This window comes from Carex rostrata, chromosome 21 (genome assembly GCF_964058835.1).
Source record: "Carex rostrata chromosome 21, lpCarRost1.2, whole genome shotgun sequence".
In the NCBI taxonomy this organism is placed as follows: domain Eukaryota; kingdom Viridiplantae; phylum Streptophyta; class Magnoliopsida; order Poales; family Cyperaceae; genus Carex; species Carex rostrata.
The window spans coordinates 2,768,743-2,785,983 of record NC_135938.1 but is presented as its reverse complement, the minus strand read 5'-3'; the positions used below and the strand labels follow the sequence as shown (position 1 = coordinate 2,785,983).

The 17,241-nt window shown below is 32.9% G+C and overlaps 3 protein-coding genes across 3 annotated transcripts; all 3 read left to right on the top strand.

Moving 5' to 3' along the window:
• Nucleotides 1-1,125: 1,125 nt before the first annotated feature.
• On the top strand, nt 1,126-3,389 carry LOC144573359 (putative receptor-like protein kinase At5g20050). The gene has a single exon (XM_078323122.1). The coding sequence runs from the start codon at nt 1,570-1,572 to the stop codon at nt 3,334-3,336; it is 1,767 nt and encodes a 588-aa protein (XP_078179248.1). The 5' UTR covers nt 1,126-1,569; the 3' UTR covers nt 3,337-3,389.
• Nucleotides 3,390-6,235: 2,846 nt separating this feature from the next.
• LOC144573617 (uncharacterized) lies at nt 6,236-7,821 on the top strand. Its single transcript, XM_078323395.1, has 4 exons — nt 6,236-6,482; nt 6,722-6,918; nt 7,207-7,308; nt 7,697-7,821. Exons 1-4 carry the CDS (start codon nt 6,466-6,468, stop codon nt 7,819-7,821), a joined length of 441 nt encoding a protein of 146 aa, XP_078179521.1. The 5' UTR covers nt 6,236-6,465.
• An 8,017-nt stretch (nt 7,822-15,838) lies between these two features.
• LOC144573206 (uncharacterized) lies at nt 15,839-17,031 on the top strand. The gene has a single exon (XM_078322918.1). It carries the CDS (start codon nt 15,968-15,970, stop codon nt 16,793-16,795), a length of 828 nt encoding a protein of 275 aa, XP_078179044.1. The 5' UTR covers nt 15,839-15,967; the 3' UTR covers nt 16,796-17,031.
• Nucleotides 17,032-17,241: the final 210 nt, after the last annotated feature.

The window sequence follows — 17,241 nt, the reverse complement described above, 5'->3', positions numbered from 1 at the left end:
AATGTGAACATTGCTGTAAATTGAGGTTATATTCTTTGTTCTTGTTTTTTGTAAGCTGCACATGGCAAGGCCTTGGTGAGCAGTACGTGCTGGGAAATTTATTTATCTATGTCTGCTAGTACCTCCACAATATTTTTAGAGAAATTAATTCAAAAGTAGAGGTGTGTGGGAGAGATGGTGACTGATGAGTTGGTCCATGATTCTGTAGCGGTATAATCAATGCGTAACAACTAACAACGAGCAACTATAATCAATGCGTAATCAGTGCGTAAGAACGATCGAGCAACTAAATATTATATTAATTCTTGTTTGGATACAAGAAAGGAACCAAGTCTTTGTCACTTTGACCACGGTGCTCAAGCTAGCAGTCCTGGTTAGTAATGCTAGGTAAACGTTGCTCGTTTTCTTTGTCTGCAATGAGAAATTTTAAATGCTAGTGGGAGAAGATGTTGTGTCCACTCTCTTTTTACAGCATTGTATTCCGTCCTTATAAAGATCAAATTTAATAACAAGAACCACCTCTCACAGCCGCGCTCACTCAAGTGCTAATTCCTTCAAATTTGTGATGGTCTAGCATTTAATGCTATAGACTAGGATCAGTAAACATAGGTGTTGCTGGGACCAACAAAATTGGTGGTGAGCACTGAGCAGTGGCCAAGAAAGAGAACTAAGTTTCTAAAATTTGTTAAAGGAATCTACAGTCAAATGATGAATGGTTGTTAAAGTGGGTTGGTAAATGAAGTGGCACATGAAATAATATAATTGAAGGAAAATATATGTTCTCTTTTGCTACACGAAATGGCTATGACTTCTTCCTTCGCCTTAGTTGCACTTCTCATATGCTTCTCTTTCTCTGTTAATCCACAACCTTCTAACTATCCCACTACAAGCGTTGCAACTGCTCCGGCATCATGGACCAACTCACCATCTCGCCCACACAACTCTTATACTGATGGTGAAATTGTCCGTTCCATCCTCCTCCGGCTAAGCAGTTACGGTTCTGGCATATCGTTTGCGATTGGATTTTACTGCTCCCAACCCTGTAAGAGCTTTTTTCTCTCCATATACATTCTGGTCCTATCTATAAATGATGAAAATGCTACACTTGTGGATTACTATAGTCCACAAGTCATCTGGTCAGCAAATCGAGCCCGCCCTGTCGGTGAAAATGCCACACTTCAACTTACATCTAAAGATGGTCTAACCCTCCGTGATAGTGATGGTGACCTAGTTTGGTCCACTAGCGTGGCAAATAGATCAGTGGCCGGTATTAACATCACGGAAGTTGGTAATCTGGTGCTCTTTGATATAAATAATTCCATAATCTGGCAATCTATTGACCACCCAACTGATTGTCTAGTAATAGGTCAAACGCTGACAGGAGGCATAAGGATCAGTGCGAATTCCTCTAGCACTGATTTGGCTGAAAGCCAGTTTTATCTCACCCTCCTTGCAGATGGTCTGTATGGATTTTTCAATTCGGATCCCCCACTGGTGTACTACTATAGAACATCAACTGGAACAGAGTACAATGATAGATCAAACAAAACAGTGGACAAGTCTACTTATATGGAATTCATGAATGGAAGCTTAACAGTGCTATCAAATATTGATATGCACACAATTATTTTTGAATTTCCGCCTGCTAATTCAATACAGTACATTAGATTAGAGTCTGATGGACACTTAAGACTTTATGATTTTAATGATTATTCAGTTTGGACAATGGTGGCTGATTTGTTCAATATGGATAACATTATGGATAACTGTGATTACCCAACAGTATGCGGGCCCTATGGAATTTGCGATAATGGACAATGCACCTGTCCCACAGGAACCTTAGGAAATTATTTCAAGCCGGTTGATAACCGGCGAGCGGAGCTTGGCTGCTATGCAGTTACTAATATAACATGTCAAGATGTAAACAATCACCTTTTGTTAGACCTTAACAATGTATCATATTTCAATAATATTGACAGTGTTGAATTTAACGCAACTGATGAGGAAACTTGCAAAAAGGCATGTCTTCGAGATTGTAAATGTAAAGCTTCTTTGTTTCAGTCAAATAATGGGAACTCATCAGTTGGCACGTGCTTAGCGCTACCAGAGGTTTATTCCCTCCAGAATAATAAACCTGATGCACACTTCAAATCTTCTGCATATATTAAGGTGCAAGTTGTCCCTCCACCTTCTGTTCCTTCGCCACCTTCTAGTTCCAAAGTTGGGCTACGAGCAATATTGGGTTCTACATTTGGAGCTCTGCTTTTTATGCTCACCTTAGTTAGTATTTACCTAGTGTGTTTGAGAAGACATCAAGAAGCGCAAGATGAGGATATCATCGAACAATTACCGGGGATGCCAAACCGGTTCACTTTCGAAGAGTTACGAGCTGCCACTGAAAACTTTGTCAAAATACTGGGAAAAGGTGGATTTGGTACTGTGTTTGAAGGAAAGTGGGGTGATGAGAGAATAGCAGTGAAACGTTTGGATAATGTCGGGCATGGAAAAAAGGATTTCTTGGCGGAGGTCGAGACTATTGGCAGTATCCATCATATCAATTTGGTGAGGATGATTGGTTTCTGTGCTGACAAGTTGAATAGGCTTTTAGTTTACGAGTACATGTGTAACGGGTCATTGGATCAGTGGATTTACTGCCAAGATGGGAGAGTTCCTTTGGATTGGCCCAGCAGGTTCAAAATAATTATCGACATAGCCAAGGGTTTATCTTATCTTCACGATGATTGCAGGCAAAAAATTGTGCATTTCGATTTCAAGCCAGAAAATATTCTTTTAGATGAAAATTTTAATGCTAAAGTGTCTGATTTTGGGTTATCCAAGCTTATTGATAGGGACATAAGTAGAGTGATGACTAAAATGCGGGGAACTCCTGGATATTTAGCACCTGAATGGCTAACAGCAATAGTCACTGAGAAGGTTGATGTTTACAGTTTTGGTGTAGTGGTAATGGAGATTCTATCTGGAAGAAGAAACCTTGATGATTCTCAGAACGAAGAGAATCGCCATCTAATTAAATTGTTAGAAGAAAAATTTAAGAGCAATGGATTATCAGATTTGATTGACAAAAATATCTTTGATGTTGAATTATACAAAAAGAAAATTGTGGATGTGATGAAGCTTGCAATGTGGTGCTTGCAATGGGACAGTATCCGAAGGCCTTCAATGTTAATGGTGGTTATGGTTTTAGAGGGAGCAATGGAGGTTGAAACATCATTGGATTATAATTTTGTTTCTTCAATTCCCTTGATTACAAATTTACCGGGCATAGGGGATCAGTCAGTGCCCCTTGTAGCTTCAGTGTTGTCAGGTCCTCGATGAAATTCCATGATCTTTTAGTCTAAGCATTCTGACTCCATGCTGATCGAGAGAATAAGGAGTTATCTTTGAATTGCCTTAGTTAGAAGTGTGTTTCACTAGTATTAATACTTATAAGATTGTTTAATAAAGTCCAGTTTGTATTAGTCTTCTATTTTATGCATGTATGTTTCAAGGAATTACTATAATTAATTGTTACGTATTTGAAAACACAATTTACATTGGATTAAATTTTGTTTTATTTTTATTTTACTTTTAGAATATAAATGTCAATTAGTTTTATTGTACGTAAAAGAAATTGTTGAAGATATTGAATCCCAACCCGATCCAATTAGGATATCTCACAATCCTCAACTTACAAATAAAACCTTGTAAATTAGGAAATGACAATTGGTACAAAGCTATATGTAATCAAGCATCTGTAATCAGTGTAAATGATGTCTTCAATCAATTCAAAACTTTCATTTATTCACTGCTATTTGAAATATGCTATACAGACCAACAAGAACTATAGAAATACCGGATCCGCTCTGAAATGAAACTTGTCGCGATTAATGAAACCAAACCATGATTATTGACAACACGACATCTGAGATGTATGGCAACACAGTGGAAGCAGTCAGAAATAATAAATTTGAATGTATGTATGAAGTCATTAGTATTGTAATGTATGGCTGATTTTATGCATGTATGTTTAAACTTTAAAGGTATAACTATTGTTATGTCAATTTGTATTATTATCCGGAAAAGAAATCTTGGGAGTTATTTCCAGTGAGAAAGGCACAACGCCAATTTTTCCTGTGTATATAAACTGTTTCTTTTTTTTTTGGGAAAAAGGCACAACGCCCATTTCAGACATTTAGTTAGCTAGTCATTCAGTAATCCATTCATTAAGTAATCTGGTCATCTCTAAAACTGGAACCTGAATTGAAAACGAAAATAGGCTTAGTTGTGAATATTAGAGTTGATGTTTTGAGCCATGTTTACTTCTGTAATTCTTTTGAGTTGGTGAGTTGGGCATTGTTTACAGTCTTAGTGTCATTAATCAGGACACGAGCAGAGGAGAATAGATAACAGAGATCATATCTCAATTTTTTCTGTTTCTATATATCAGCATCATTGCAAATCAGTGATCTGCACGGACCTTAATATAATCCGAAGGTAGTAAAAGGAAATCTCATCAAACCTTTTTATGACCCTAATACACACTAGTTTCACTGTATATAACTAAATAATGTTTATGTCATGGTTAGGCTCATAGGATGTATAAAGTAGTTTATTTGCTTATTCTTTTTCAATATTTGTAGTTCTTATACAATTTTTGAACATATTTTGTTGTAAATTTGGTTCATTTGAACTACCAATATTGTTTCCTTCTCTGTTTATTTTTAGGTTCTATATTCTAACAAAATAAGTATAACAACAAACCTTACTTTTTTGCTTCATATGGGCCTTACTGAAAACTATAAGTAGGATATTTAAACACTGTATATCCATTAATTAATTATATATTGGCTTCTTTTTAGAATCAAATAAAATTGCTGAATCAGCTTTCTATTATAATCTTTACATGCTCAGTGGAAATTTTGAAAGAGAAATGCAACTCAGGTAAAAAAAAAAAAATCCAATAACTAACTATAACTAATGAAAGGGAAAATGTGTCTTTCTCATATTTATTTTTCTTATCACTCAGTACATCAATAGTGTACCTGTGATCACCATGGTCATTAGAAATATATGGAATTCCAAAATATATTAGATAGCAGAGAAAAATATGCCAGAAGTCAATTGACAAGATTACAGCAAGTGCTCTGTGCCATTGCTGGATCAAGGAAAGATTTGGGCTTGCTCTAGAAAATTGTGGGTTCTATTTTCGGCCCAGAAATGAGGCCCAATATTTTAACGTAACAAAATAAAGCAAACTATAAATTATATATTGATTAAACACTGTATATAGCATTCATTAATTATCTTTATGGGCTTCTTCTAGATATAATTTATTAATTAAATTAAATGATAGAATATTGTGATCAATTTCGGCATAAATTACTAATTAAAAAGCTATATAAAATGTTGGATACATTAATTTCATCATAAATTACTAAACAAAAAAATTATATTAAATATAATATAAAATAGCCCTTACCCATATTCTTACCCAATAAAATAAAATAACACTTATTATATATAATTTTATATTTATTTATTATCTTATAGGGTAACCGGCATGAAATAGCTCTTACCCATACTCTTATCCAATAAGCTAATAAATTTTTTTTATAAAATTCAGATGTATAGAAACAGATAGAGTATCTCGTTTTCAACCAATATAGTAAGATCGTCGGCATTAATCACGATCCAACATTTTATGGATCGGAGGCAATGCCCACGATCAATCATTTTTTTTTTTTGTAAAACAGTTTAAAATTGTAGTCTAATTTTTTTTTTTTTTAAAAAGATGAATCGTGGGCATTGCGCCCGATCCATAAAATGTTGGATCGCGATCAATGCTAACAATCTTACTATCTGAATTTTATAATTACTATGAATAAAAAATTCCCGTTAAACTGCGCTGAGAAGCATAATACAGTAACATCTCCAGCTTTTGTTTATAGACACATTAACAGGTTTGGAAAGTTTTCATATATAACCCTTGTTTTTTGTGTAATTACATTACCAGAAGCCAAAACAACATGGAGGACTATCTAGCGAAGAAAGTAGTAGCATCTCTATATTGTAACCCTCCTCATGAGTAGTAGCACCTCTAAACTGCAACCCTGCACTTGCAATAACTCCACCAGATTAATTGATGTTGTTTAAAGAGGCGAATTTTGGTAATTTTCTTTTATAATAAGGGTTCACATGCATAAAATTGGCAAGTATTTATTAGATTCTGTGCTATTGCTCTTTCTTTAGAGATCAACTTCATGAGATGAACTTCATTTCCTTCTTTTTTCAAATTTTCCTCCCTGTTTTATGTGATTATAGGTCAATGAAGAGATTCAGCAGAATATCTAGAAAACAAGGTATAGAATCAGAAATTGTTAAACATTCTGAAATCGAAAAGGAGTGCCTTACAAAGGAATGCGAGTTACAAAAATTGGTGTTGGTTTCAGAATTTGAACTGAGTGGATGGAACCAAGTATCTGGTAAACCAATTCTATCTCATTGAATTGTACAAATACAAAAAGGTACAGTGACTAAACTGGAAATTTGGTAATTGTAAACAGGTACAGCGAAAGCGTCACTTAAATCACTGCAGACTTAGTTGAAATTACAAAAATCAAATCTTAGTGAAATTAAAATAAGATGTATGTGTTTTTTTGTGCAAATGAAATAGTGAATTTGTTTCTATCTGACGGAGCCTGACTATTGAACCATTTTATAGGGATAAGTTCACTGATGAGTGTGCTCAATTTCAAGCCACTGTGATTGAAAGTATCAAAGAGATGGCTTCATTAGTAGAGGAAAAGGAAGCACTACAGAAAGAAATGTTGAACCTGGAACTAAAGTTGAACACATTGCAGAATTCTACAACAGATTATATTGCAGAGATCCTTCAAGAAATTTACAGATCTTGTTCTGGTAAACTATTGACTTCTGTTTCCTGAAGAAATTGTTCCTTTCCAGACAGATACCTGATTGCAATTATTGTTCATTGGGTTGTCTGTTCAAAGTCAATCGGTCTAGATCACACCATTTTGATCTAACGGTCCATGTGTAAAAAACTATGGTATATTGGTGTGGAGTCAGTACTACCACAGTATCATACATCCCAAAAAATAATTGCATCCCTTCACCAAATAAGGTTATTGCATGCTTAAGGTGATATGGTGAACTAATTTGTTTATTTGATTTTTCTTCTTCATGCAGTATTAGAAGCTGACTTGAAACATGGGATTGCAAACTATAAGTGTGTTCTAGAGGATATACATAATCTGAAGATTATCTTTGCTAATACAATTGAACATCAAGGTGCTTCTCATTATCTGTTTGGTTAAATATTGTGAACAATAGTAGGCATTTTATGTATAGCTTATTCAATATAACTTTGGTAATAGTAAACATTAGTATCCAATACGGTATTGGATATGAACAGTGCCAAATACCAAACTTGACTGATTCTGTGCTTCATAGAATGATACTAACATGAGGTGTACTGATCTTCTGCTGCACTGCACGGTGCAGCGCGATGAGGATGGAGATGGAATCGCATCCATATCCTCTGAGATAACATAATATTTATGTTTAGATCCAGACCATCCGATCAAAATTCAAACCAATACGACCAAGGTGGAATGCACAGAGCTTCTTTAAAATTCGTGCATATTTTGATCTAAACATAAATATTATGTTGCCTTAGGTTATATGAATTCGATGGGATCATGGAATAAATGCTTTGTTACATCGGAGGAGGAGCTGCTTCCTGCTTGTATGATTGCCCATGCATATGATGATATGAGCATCATATCAAAAAAGAGGAAGTAATTAATGAAAGGGTGAGGCAAGTTTCGCCCATTAAATGCAATGGGCCCAGTGAAGCCCAATTATTAGCTATGGGCTCGAGCTAATATAATTGGGTAATTATGGGCCGTTCCGTTCAATGTGTGTTACCCTTTTTTTTTTGATATTTTGATGTGCGAGAATTTAAAATTCTGGAACTTTTTTATTTTATTTTTTGAATAATAAGAATAATGATAATAAAAATATTTTTAATTATTTACAATATAAATAATGATGATGAGAATAGTGATAAAAACAACAGCAACATTAGCGTTGGTAGTAATGACAACAAAACTTGAAAATAATAATAACAATTTATTATTATTTTTATTATTTTATTATCAGTATAATTATCATAATGATTATAGTAATGAGTCTGACTAGTATAACATCAGTGTCATTTCAGTCTATATAACACTAACTCCAAAACCTATCAAATCGACTTCAAACGGTGAATCCAAACCGTTCAAACCGATCTACTTCATTAGTTGTGCGTTTACATGTAAAATTTATAACTTTTTGAATTTATTTGGTATCAAGTCAAGTGGTCAAATGTGTGAGTTTTATGTTAATTTTAATACATTCATTTTGCAACATTTTTACCACATGATTTGATACTAAAATAACTCGAAAATATAAAAAATTTGCATGTAAACGCATCACTCACAAAGTAAATTGGTTTGAATAGTTTGAATTAGTCATTTGAAGTCTATTCAATCAATTTTGAAGTTAGTATCATGTGACATCGATATCATACTGATTTCACATCCTCTGAGATATCTCAACTTTGTGTGTTTTTTCGAAAAATCTTAACTATTCAAGTACGTTCAGCACGAATCTCCAAGAACTAATAACCTTGTACCCTGCACTATTCTCGAATAGGCACCGGACACGTCGGTCATGCAAAAGTTGAAATATCTCAGAGGTTACGCTCTTTGTCATACTAGCTGGACTCCATAATAATATGGAATATTGTTTTCTCCAAAACAAAGTAGGAAAAAATGATGAAGGAAAATGAGGGGACAAGAGGGAGACAAGAATTTTAAATCTTTTTTTTTTCTAATTTTTTTTATCAATCAAACGACATAGAAAAGTAATTTCCTTTATTCTTCAGCACTTTCTCTACTTTTCCAACAAATCAAACAAGCCTAATTCGAATCATGATCTGAGGAATAAAATAAATACAACATCATTTTTAACTTCAATACGGCAATTAGGAATTTTTTTTTATAAACCATAATTAGAGATAAAGATTTTTATGAAACCAATATAATTATTTTTTTTTAAAAATCATAAGAACCGAAATGTCATTTTGGTCCCGAATCCTTTTTTTTTTTGACTGAAATGGCAGTTCGGTCCCCGGTAATTTTACAATTTTTTAACGTATTTTTTTCTCAAAATCTATGAAAACAGCTGAGATTGAAATGTCATTTCAGTTCTTCTTATTTTTGTAAAAAAAAAGATAATCATGTTAGTTTCATAAAAATTTTTGGTTTATAAAAAAATTCGGCAATTAGTACCATATCCCGGCCTGGAAAACCAAGAGGTTAACTAGTCAACATTGTCTTTATTTGTTTCAGACAGTAGATTGATTTGAAGATAAAAAGAAATTGTGTTAATACAAAGAGGTTACACTCTGCCCATCCTACAGTTGTTGCGTGCACGCTTGGAACTAGCATTTAAACCAAACCAATCAAAACTTATCCATATATTCATCTGTGGCCTGTGTTATCTGAATCGGTTTGCAGCGAGTGGATTTTTTAGTTTTAGCAGTAAAATCCGTAGGTGATTTTATTAATTTAAAGAGTTACAAATCAGCTGTTGCATAAGATCAGACAAAAAATACCTTAGAAAGTACTCAGCTATAAATAAACTAAAAACACACAGTAGTATGTGCATCATGTGAATACAATTTTAGTCATCTTTGGATTCAAATGTAAAATAACGGTGTTTTTTCTGGTGCATTTATTTCAAAGAAAAAATAATAAAATCTTTAATCCAATAAATATACATACTTTACAAGCACTATTTGGCATAATTTTTTTCCTCACACAATTTTGAATATATATTCTCAACAAACCGTTAGTTTGTGAATTATGACTATCTAATATATTTTTTTCATACCGTTTACATAGATATTTTCACTGATTGTCACAAAAATCATTATTTTTGTTTGAAATAAATCATTGAACCTAATTATTTTCATAATATTTGTGCGTCCATGAGTTTTTATAAAACACTCACGAAGTTTCATACTCGTTAAGTTTCATATTCATAAAAATATATAAATATTCAAATGAGGAATGAAATCTGCTCATTTTCTTGAGAAAAGGAGGACCCTCCTATTCTCCAATCCGAACCGTTTAAAATTGATCAAACGGCTTCAATTACATCTAATTTATTTGTGCTTTGAGATTTGTGCCATGTTAAAAAGAAATTGAAACCATTTGATCGATGTTGAACGGTTCGAATTGGAGAATACGAGGGTTCTCCTTTTCTTAAGAAAAGGAGCAGATTGGATTCTTCCAAATGAGGAGGGGCATATCTATATATAGCTCACAGAGTGCTCAATTACCTATGACTGTAAAACTTTTTAACGTGTATATTAACATTTAATTTAAATTTTACTTTTCTTATAGTCTTTAAATAGTTCAACCTTCCTCATATATGTGTTCTTGTAGTCCAAACTTAGAATTTTAATTTGTTATTGTAGATACTTAAGTTCCGACTATATAAATTTTAAATTTTAGCTTGTCCCATTTAAATTTTTTAAAAATCAGGTTTGACTAAAACTTCTTATGTAGCTGACTCACTACATGAGAGGCCATATTTGCTTAAGCTGTAGGGGATCCAAACAGTAAAGTGATTTAGGTTCATAGTGTGAACAAAAGAACAATGAATCAAACCATGGCAGTTCAAATCATTTCATCGGCTTATGTCATCTCTATTATCAAAAACATTATTTAATTTACAATTTTTAAATGTTATCATACTCGGCCTAAATATTGTCTCCATTAGTTCATATACTGGACACGTCCAGCACTTTTCAAATCACTTAATAAAAAAAATATTAAAAAAATTCAAGTGAAAATCTAAATAATAAACCGAACAAGTGATGATGTCAACCCTGAAATTCCAAATCCAACCATCTAATTTTTTTTTCTACACAAATCTCAAAGCATACAATTTTTTATGCACAAATCTCGAAATATATAGATGGTGGAATAGAGAATTTCAGAATTCCTGAAATCTTCGAGAATTCCAGCATATTTGTTTCCGACATAGTTGCGTGGAGGAACTAATTTTTTCTTTATTTTTGGGATTTGTAGAATATATGTGCAACATCATTTTTTTTAATTTTTTTGGCAAAATAATGTTATGTTATCCTAGTACCAACTTGACAAATATTATATCAATGGATTAGTCCGTTGATAACCTAGCTAATGGGAATTAGATATTCTAATCTTGTGATTTCCTTCTCTCTTGAATGATTGAAGGAATCCTATGGTGGTGGGGCCATTAACTTTTATTGGATTTTAAATTATTAAAAATCAGGAAATGTGGTCTACGTAGATTTTCAAAGATATTGGATCAACCAAATTGTCAACTAATTACATAGGAATTGAATTTGTGCAATTGTGTTTCTGTTTTTAGGAATTATTAATGCAAAAATATCTGAAAATTGTTGACTACCGGAAAAATACTAACTTTCTTAATTGGTGTTTAAATTAATAAAATAGATAATTGGATGTGTTTTAAAACATCTCAATCACATATTTAAAAAAAATCCATATATTTGTAACTTTATTTGTATATTTATTAAAAATGACAGATTTGGTTGGCAAATCTTTTTGTGCACTTAATATAAATTTTAAAAGAAGTCACCGTTGGATCAGCGATTTTCAAAGTGGCTTAATAAATAGTAAAAAAGTTTCCGAAAAACGTAAAATTTGGTCTCCAAGCACATTTTAATATAGAGATCAACTTGAACGGTTCGGATCGACGTTTTGACCTTTGAAAATTGAAAAACGACTTAGTTGCACGGGACAAATTTTAATTTTATTGGCGCTAATTTAGTGACCCATTTTTTTTTTTACGGTCAGTAAATTATTGGATCTGATTTTTAAAACAATAAAGATCCAACAACCCTACGCAAGGAGGAATGAGTCTACAGGATTCTTTCCCTGTATTATGAGACAGAAGGGGAAATGAAAAACAAAACCCAACAATTAAGGCAAACCAACTTGATTTTCTTTATTCAAAATAAAGCATTAAATCGTACAACGTAACCATCATTTGGACCTTTAAGCAATTCTTAGTGGATGTTAATCATGCTGACCCCTCTAAAATTTAATAATTATTTTTAAGGTTTAGTGCTCATTCCCGTGATGCCTATTTGTCTAAAAAGATGCCTCCCTCCTCCACCCAATAGCTATCAATCTAAATTACTATTATACAAAAGTTAGATCAATAATGAAATTATATTTTTAAATATTTCCTTTTTTGAGAACCTTTATTTGTCTTTTCTAGCTTGCTACGTAACGACTTCTGCTAGCTAAAAAATATAGACCGAGAGATCTATACATGTAGAAAAATAACATTCTAAGAAGGGTGTGTCAGCGACAATCTGACCCGTACTGTATTCAATTAGATGGATACGAATAATTTTATTTTTCTTTATTTTATCGGGTACGAATAAGAGTAAATTTTTTTTTGTTAAAATAACAGGTAAAGTTACAAGTAATATTATTCCTTACTTGTTATACTATATATGGTAATAACTAAAAGAAAATTATAAAAATATATATGTTGATACATATTTATACGGAGATGATTAATAACATGATATAGTTTTTATTCGTAGCTCATATATATCTTTCTGCACATTTTTACTCGTTTATCCGGTTCGTACTGTATTCGATAAAACAAGTATACATAATATTTTTTTTTCCTTTAATTGATTGGGTACAAGAAGAGTTATTTTTTTCGTTAATATATTAAATAAGGGTATGAAAATACTTCCATCCGACCGTTTCGTACTCATTGACACCTCTAATTTTGAGCTTCTTATATGATTTGTTTCTTTTCTTTCTCTCTTTTTAATACTAGAAAACTAGAGATAAATAAATGATGGAGGTTGGAGAACATCAAACGAGGAGAATATGGACCCTACATCATTTAAGATTTATATTGTAATTTAATGAATTTTAGAAATGAAGAGAAAAAGAAGGAGGAGGAAATAAAGGACCAATATTATAATTTGGGCCTGGCCCAATTTACCGCACCAAACCCCTCAAACGGGTTTCCAACGTGTTACCTCTCCAGTTCTTTAACAATGGACGTCTCCATTGGTTCTATAACTTGCTTTGAACTTCAAATTAAATTTAATTAAATGGGTTAAGAGGACAGCGACTAATAATTAATGGACAAAATATAAATCCTGATAATTTTATAAAAATATGGATTACTATTCACTGGTCTCCCAACGGTAGCCTTCTTTCATTTGGTCTCATTATTTTTTTAAGGCCATATTCGTTACATTTTATAAAAATATTTTACAAATTTATTCATTTTGAATCATATAACTATAGATTAATTAAAATAAAACATAATCGAAGGAATATAAGCTAAAACTACATTCAAACCATCCACATACCTCAGAAGCTTTTGAAAAAAAAAATTGCTTTAAACTAAATGTTTTCCCATCATTTTAAATTTTGGCTGTAAATGCACTTGAAAATACAATTCAAGATGAGTTGGGAAAAAAACCCTACCAAACATATTATGGAAAAAATATATTCATTGGTTTAAAAACCCACCAGAAATTAATTGGATTGTTTTCATTCAAACGGGACTCAAAAGTAGAATTTTTTAATTTTTTTTTAGAAACAATAAGGATCATTCCCTTATGTTTATATTACCGAAATTTTTATTAATATAAAAAATATCAAATTTCAAAATCTAAACTCCATTCTGAGAAATTTCGAAATCTGCTCAAACCGCAAATTTATTTTGCGTAAATTCAGCCTAAAACCACAAAATATTTTACTGTTTTAGGTTTTGAAAATCCAAAACAGCTAAGATTTTAGATTTTTTTTACTTTTTAATTAAACAAAAATGTTATAATTTATTTATTTTTTGTATTGAAATATTAGAAAAATTTTATTTTCTGTTTAATTAAAAAATAATCAGAAAAAATAAAACCGCAAATTAAATTTACGGTTTTAGCCTAAAAACGTAAATTAAATTTGCGGTTTTATGAAATTGTGAATTTGTTCTGCGATTTTGAAGAGGCTAAAACCATGGATTTAATTTTTGAAAAGTTGGCCTGAAATTATGAAATAAAATTTCGACCTTGAAGAAAAATTTAAAATTGGACGGAATTTTTGAAAACAAGACGAAATTATTTTGTCAAATCATCTGTCAAGGTCTGAAAGCAAGGAATAATTTTTGGTGGGTTCAGATCAGGTGGACTAAAATGTGGACCGTTTGGTGACTAAGTAAAAATAAGATAATGACTACATTTCCTTATTGAGCATTTCAAATAGTATACTACCTGAATTAATTAATGCAATTAACAGCAACTATACACTGTTCAAGCAACAGGTGACAAACACACAATTTATTACACAAAAATTGCAAAAAAAAAAAAAGTTATTGTGTGGAGAATTATCCCCTCTCTAATTATGTTGTGTTATATAAATTTTGGTAAGTTGCACCTTACCAAATTCAATTCTAGGGATTTATTTTTGTGCAACAACAACATAAATATAATGGATGCGGTTTCAATAGCAAAGAGATTAAATATTAGTTAGGTAATGTACTAATAGCATAAAATAGTGAATTGCTTTGTGTACTCAATATTTCTTCATAGAAACTTTTTCTTGGCTACCACACTACTATATATTATATGTATATCTTGTTTATGAAGAATATGGATAATTAAGATATATAAATATTGGAAATATATTTTTGAATAAAAATTGCCAATATAAATAAAGAATTTTAATATCTTTATTGGTGAATTGCACCTGCAAATGCAGATATCTTGATAATGGTTATTTTGACAATTTTGGCAATAAAATTTTCAATTTTTTTCAAATAAAATTAAAAACAGAAACTAAATTTAAAATATGTTGTTACAGTTATTAGATATATAACCGACAAGCAAATTTTATGCAGTTTCAAATCGATTTACGGTGATGTAGATTGTGTCTATGATATTGGATTTTAAAATTATACTACACTTTTGAATATTGTCAGAATTATTAAAATAAAGAATTGTCAAGTGACCCTCTCTTAATTATAATATGTTATGTTAAAAAAACTTAGTTCAATTAATAAATTAAAAAAAATGTTTTATTATGCTACTTATGATTTAAGCACATTATTAACTTTCTTTTTATAGTATGAGCTTAAGCTCAGCTAGTGTTTTTGAACTTTACTAGACTTTAAATAAAAAAATGATTATAATGAGGTGAGATCATGTGACAAAAAAATATATTGACAATTTCAAACAATACAGATTTTAAAAATATTTGACTTTTTCAAAAAAAAAAAAATCAATTTTTAAAGAATATTTATTAAAGACCGTAAATACAACATTTATTATATATTAATTACAACCTATTATTATTTACAAAGCAAAATTTACATGAATATTTATTAGTCATGACACGTTATTTATATTAGTGTTGTAAATAACGGTATGCTGTCGTCATATGGACAGGGTACCGCCAAGCGATTAATCGAGAATAACCGAGAATAATCGACTGATTAATCAGAAAAATTCATAACCATTTAGTCATCGTCAACGACTAATCAGTCGATTAATGGACCTAAATGGACGTTATTTACAGCACTGATTTGAATAAGCGAACTTGCTTGCTCGCATGTTATTCAGTGTTTGTGCTCGTAGCAAAATTCATTGAAAACTAAAATAAATAAATAAAACAAAAAATTAGTACAGAAGGTAGAAGCATAAAACAAACGGGAATGTAACAATTCCATGGCACTCCCAAAAACATAACCTTCCCAATTTTCACTTTGGTGAAGAAGGAGAATTCCTTCCCCTGCTCTCTCTCTTTCCCCTCTCGTGTACAGTTCCTAGAGAGGGGTTCATCCTTCATTCATGGACCCCGCCCCGGATGCCGGCGGCACTGCCTCTGCTTCCGCTTCCGCTTCTGCCAGTACCGCAACCCGGCCTGCTGGTGGAACCGAGGCACCATCATCCTCTTCCACCCAACCACCTCCACGTGGACCCCAACCACTGCCTCAACAACAACAACCTGCCCAGGCACCGAGCCGGTACGAATCGCAGAAGCGCCGTGACTGGAACACCTTCCTTCAATATCTTAGGAATCACAAACCGCCCCTTACGCTCCAACGGTGCAGCGGTGCACATGTGATCGAGTTCTTGAGATACTTGGATCAATTCGGCAAGACGAAGGTCCATGCAGAGTCATGCCCTCACTTTGGGAAACCAAACCCGCCTGAGCCGTGCGCCTGTCCACTGAAGCAAGCATGGGGATCGCTCGATGCTCTCATTGGACGACTCAGAGCGGCTTATGAGGAAAGTGGGGGCCGACCCGAGTCGAACCCATTCGCTGCGCGTGCGGTCAGGATGTATCTTCGGGAGGTTCGGGAATCCCAGGCCAAAGCACGAGGGATACCGTATGAGAAGAAGAAACGAAAGCGGACCCCAGCTGGCCCGCCTCCTGGTTCTTCTTCTGGAACTACGTCTGCTCCTCCTCCAGAGAGCTCAGTAGCTTCTGAACAAGCTGCTCTGGAGGAAACAAAGCCGTCCATCGGAGCTACGGCCTCTGCAAGTGTTACTACTACCACCGGTACCGGTGCTACTAGTGTCGGTGCAACGAGCGCTACTGGTGCACCAAGTGCACCGAGTGTTAGTACTAGGAAGGCTAAGGAAAAGGCCGGATCTACGTCAGGAGGTTCATGATAGAAATTCTCTCCATTTTTATTTTTTAATTCTAATCTTGTTTAACTTTAGGTTTTTTATTTTTTATTCTTCTGTGATTTTTTGGTGGTGCGAGAAAAAGGCGGGGCAATTTGGAAGATTAGGATAATTATAATTAATTGTAAAAAAGATTAGTGGGGAACATAATTAACTTGAAATTAATTCCCGACAATAAGATATCATTATTCTCTCTTTCTTTCATGCTTGAAATTCAGTGTTTGCTTCAAATTTTACACATGGATGGATGGAGAGGATGTACCTTCCTTTGCTTTCTCTTAGGTCTTGTTTGGCCGAGCACTGTGTTCGTGAAAAAAAAAAGAATTATTCAGAGTAATTTTTTTCCCCCACACGCATAGTATTTCAGTCCTTCAAATTGAATCCGAATTCAAACTCATTAATTCCTGTTCCTATCTGATAGCCGAACAAGA